This window comes from Glossina fuscipes, unplaced genomic scaffold (genome assembly GCF_014805625.2).
Source record: "Glossina fuscipes isolate IAEA_lab_2018 unplaced genomic scaffold, Yale_Gfus_2 61, whole genome shotgun sequence".
In the NCBI taxonomy this organism is placed as follows: domain Eukaryota; kingdom Metazoa; phylum Arthropoda; class Insecta; order Diptera; family Glossinidae; genus Glossina; species Glossina fuscipes.
This window is the reverse complement of record NW_023998433.1, coordinates 5,136,346-5,140,947: the sequence shown is the minus strand read 5'-3', so window position 1 is coordinate 5,140,947 and position 4,602 is coordinate 5,136,346. Positions and strand designations below refer to the sequence as shown.

The 4,602-nt window shown below is 37.1% G+C and overlaps 1 protein-coding gene across 1 annotated transcript; it reads right to left on the bottom strand.

Annotated features, from left to right (window-relative positions):
- Positions 1-201: 201 nt before the first annotated feature.
- On the bottom strand, positions 202-4,214 carry LOC119637889 (protein hairy). The gene is made up of 4 exons (XM_038034324.1): positions 3,909-4,214; positions 3,688-3,841; positions 2,035-2,130; positions 202-1,900 (listed from the first exon to the last, which is right to left on the bottom strand). Exons 2-4 carry the CDS (start codon positions 3,784-3,786, stop codon positions 1,046-1,048), a joined length of 1,050 nt encoding a protein of 349 aa, XP_037890252.1. The 5' UTR covers positions 3,787-3,841; positions 3,909-4,214; the 3' UTR covers positions 202-1,045.
- Positions 4,215-4,602: the final 388 nt, after the last annotated feature.

The window sequence follows — 4,602 nt, the reverse complement described above, 5'->3', positions numbered from 1 at the left end:
ATTAAATTGGAAAGAAAGTATTTCAGACATAAACTTACCGGCCCATTGTGACAATCACTTGAGAAAAACAATAGATGCTTTCCTATCCAGGGTTTATTAATCATATCTCGAGCGTTTATTTAATTCATTTTTGTTATTGTTCACCTCTTTCTCTCAATTTATATTTTGCTACTTCGTACTGTTCAGCACATTTTTGTATGATTATACTTAATAACTTTATTCTATATCTTACATAATAAGTAATTGTTGCATATTAACGATCATATAAAAGTCGTTATGTTGAAAAAAAATTTATGAAAATGATTGCCATATTTTTAAAACTTCCTATTAATTTCAATATCTACTTTAAATAAAGATGAAAACAAAGAAACTGAACTAGATCAGATCTCACTATGCACATACATATGCATAAATTAAAGGTGTGTTAACTAATAATTAATTATATAGCGATAATACTACAAAACGGATGCACGCTTTTGTAAAGCTTGAAACCATAAAAGCAAAAAATTCTCTTGCGATTCTGAGGTAGTCTCGATATCTCAATCTTCTCTGTCTCTTTCTGCGTATAAAATTAGTACAATTTATGTTTTAATTCGTATTTCAAGTGCGAAACAATAAAATCGTACTTTTGCTGCCATTCATCGTATGAATTCGCTAGAGATGAAACGATGCTTGAGTCATTTATTCTCTATTAATAAGCGTTTGTAAAAGTATGTGAAATATCTTAATCGGATCCGCCTGTGTGTCTGTACGATGTTTACGATGTCTGCATTTATTTAGCTTTGATTTATTCAACTTGGCGTTATATTTGTATTTCTCGTTAATATTGTCGTTCTTGTAGTGTGTGCGTGTGTGTGGTGGTGTGTGTGGCTCAAGCGAATCGCCCGATTCGTTGCGATGCATTGATTCGCAACTCGCGAGTTTTCGCGAATGGATACCAAAGATAGCTTTGTTAACATCAACAACATTTTGGCTGAACGTGCACTCTGCTGGTGTTGTCCGTATGCCATCTTTTTAAATTTCTGTTTGTGTACGCGAAAATTCCTCACCATGGACGCCAAGGTTGATCCTCCTCTTTAATAGGTCTTTTTGTAACTAACGCCAGTGGCTGTTGATGAGCAGCAGGTGCGTGATGAATTACCGATAGATTATAATCTGTGGCATCGTGCGAATTGGTCGGACTTGGTGGGCCAAAATGCGGGACACTACCCGAAGGAGGTGCATTGTAAACCTTCTCAAAGTTTGTTGAGCTATTTACTGAGGTAGCCGAGCCAGTGGAAGCAGTCCGCGTTGGAATGGGTACTAGTACCGGAGGATGGATTGAATGAGCAATACCCACAGCCAGCTGTGGTGGCGGTCGTCGTTGTTGTTGTTCCTGTTGTTGAGTTACATTTGTCGGCAAAATTAAAGCAATATCGCCATTTGGTAATTTAGTGGGTATAACTTGTAATCCGTTCGGCAAGAAGTATCCATGGGAAGTCTGCTGAAGTTGCGTGCTCATGACGTATTGTTGGTGATGCGGGCGCTTTTTTTGCAAATGTTGTCGATCCTGTTCAGGAGAACTGGGTGGCGACGGTAATATCTGCGCATGTAATTGTTGGACATTAGCGTTAGCTGCTGTTGTACTGGCTGCCGCTTGATGTTGTTGACGATGGATTTCTGTTTTAACGCCATTTATACAGTTTTGCAAATGCTGTAATAAGCGGCGCTTAACACCCGGATCTATTCCAGGGAAACGACTAACTTCGTTGACGCAGTCTGTAAAGCCAGACTTGAACTTATTAATAATTTTAGGATCGATAGCCTGCTGCATGGCAGCTTGTTGTCGTTGCAGCTCTTGCAAATGTTTAACGGTCTTCTCTAATATATCAGCTTTTTCCAATTTCGAATGTCGGGCTGGCTGCAATGAAATCAATGATGCGGATACGCATATATGTTATTCATGACCAAATTTTCCAAAACCACTTCATTTAGGATGAAATATTGATACATAGCGAAGCAATAGAAATCTGCGAAAGTTAAAAACATACTTACGTCCTTTTTTGTGGCATCCAAAAGTAACGTTTTCAATTCATTTAAACAATTATTAATTCGAGCTCGTCGACGCTTTTCCATAATGGGCTTATTTGACTGCAACATAAAAGAAAAAACATGGATTCTTTTTATTGATACATTTTATTATCCGTTTATGCAAATTATGTCTGTAAATTCTTTAAAATAAACACAGCGTAACATTTGTGTTGCTTATGTGTGCGTCTATACATATCTATATCTTTAATCTTGCAAACCATTTGGAAGATGCCACTAAGTATAGAGATATTTAAAAACAGCTTATTGCGATGTGCTGGCTAAATTAAGAAAATCAAAAATATCTACTGCTACCATCATCACCACTACCACCACCAATTTGACCAGGCCACGATATAGTTGATGCATGTGTTTCATGATATAGTTCGCGCGGCTACGGTGTGCGACGGACCCAATGTTGGTGATCGTTGGTGGCACACGCTTACGGCAATCATGCTTTAATTGGAAAGCAAAGCAATTATGGCATTCGGCCAATAAGTAAAACATTGATCGCGTGCGATATTTTTGTAAATTGGACGTTGAGCTAAAAATATGAGGTCTGCGCGAGAATATTTTTTCTTGGGGAATATAGTGTTTTGCGTATTAAACATGGCTAAGATTAGCAACAGTTGGTCATCTTTTCGAACATTTTTTAAGAGTAAAAAATCGTATAGTAAAGACTCGTGTGCATGCTTAACGTTAAACGTTACCTTTGCATAAACATATGAGTGTGGATGCGACAATTTAACAGATATGCAACAATTTATGATGCATTCAATAAAAATACTGATAATTTTAACAGGTGAAAAGCAAAATTGTTTCTTGTTTTCGTCGAGGGCAAACAAGTAATCATTAGGAAAGAAGGTCATGTGCCAAGAATTTGACAATTCATTGCATGTAACCATATAGGGAGATATTGTCGAGTCAAGTGGTTTTAACGTCGCCTCCTTAATATTATATTCATAATTCTTTCGTGTTTGCATGAGAAAATAAGAATTGCACATGTGCGCAACATTTGGCGAATGAAGTCATCCACTCTCTAAATGAGCGTGTTGGTAGTTGTGCCAAAATGGTCCAATTACACAGCCTAAAGTATCAATGCGTTGGTAGCGATTGCGGACGTAAATAAGTGAATGATGTCTACCTGTTTGCCTGAATGAATTGTTAGTTGAAATGAATGAATGGATGAATGTATGAATCAATGAGCCACACGCGCGCTTATGTGTATATAGATATATTTATTTATATATATATATGTATATAAGTATATGCATTGTAGAAGCGCCCCACACATATGTGACGTTAAAACCATATGCGATTGTAACTGATTTCAAGTGCGTTGGCCGCCGTTTGTTTGTCGTTTTTCTTAATTTTGGGACCAACCACGTACAGTATGCCAACCAGAGCACTACACTTTACACCATACATTTTCTACTTTGAAAGGCTCAACAAAATGTAGGCCGTAAGTACTTCAGCTCTTTATTCTGTTTTTGTTTCGTGTAAGCCAAATTCTGATAATACGAGCGTATGCTTGGTAACGGGCTTCAATGACATGGCGTTATGATATTTGTAGCTGTTGTTCTTAACGCATTCAATGAATAACGGGAAATATATACTTACGCGACGATCACTTTTTGCGGGTGTGTCCTTAACAGGATACGGTATTGATGCTCCAATCGCGTTGGCGGTCATTGCTGGTCCACTAACACCGGTAACCATATTCACTTTTTAAAAGTTTTTCTTATTATATTTGCTCTGTCAATGGCGGAAATCACTGTTAATTATTTATATAGTTAAAATTTTTTCAAAATTTAATCCTTTCAAATTTTTGATTTGTTTACATTTTACGTGTTTTTGCACTGGGTTTTGTTTAAATAGCGACCTCACAAAACATGCACGCAATTATTTTTGTTAAATAAAACGCACACATATACCCCGACGGTTTTGCTTCTCTAACGCTTAGGAAACAAATGAGACAAGTGTTTTACGGCACCCTGATAAAACTACTGACAGTCAGCCACTGCGTTTTTTTTATAAATAAGTGTAACATACGTATATATATGTAGAAAGATAAAATAAACCTGAACTAACCGCAACTTCCGCAGTTCTTTATCGGACGGCTTAAAGCAAACGACTGACGATTGATCGACAGGTTCCTCGGCTAAATTGATTCGGCGAGACGTAGCGAAAGCCACACGCCGACATAGCACATAGAAATGTGTATATATACGCATGACTGACTGCTTTTGTTTGTTGATTACCTAAGCAGCAGCAGCAGCAGCAGACGTACTAAGAACACATACACAAAGACGAAAGGTCGTTTGTGATTTTTCGATTTTTCTTGTTTTATTTATTTATATTTTTTTTTTTCTAACAGTTCTTTTGTTTGTGTTTTATTGGGAAGCGAGCGCGTGTTAATTGCTTTAAAACGTGAGAGATTTTGAATAAAAACGATTACTTTCTCTCTCAACATATATCAGTCTAGGAGAGTAAAGTTGCGAGAAAGAGGAAATCAGAGTAACGATTCTCGGAGTA

Coding starts and splice junctions, on each gene's coding strand:
- LOC119637889 (XM_038034324.1), bottom strand. CDS start 3,786: ATGGTTACCGGTGTTAGTGGACCAGCAATGACCGCCAACGCGATTGGA. Junction 2,131..3,687: donor CCGCAAAAAGTGATCGTCGC/GTAAGTATATAT, acceptor TTTATGTTGCAG/TCAAATAAGCCCATTATGGA. Junction 1,901..2,034: donor TGGATGCCACAAAAAAGGAC/GTAAGTATGTTT, acceptor ATTTCATTGCAG/CCAGCCCGACATTCGAAATT.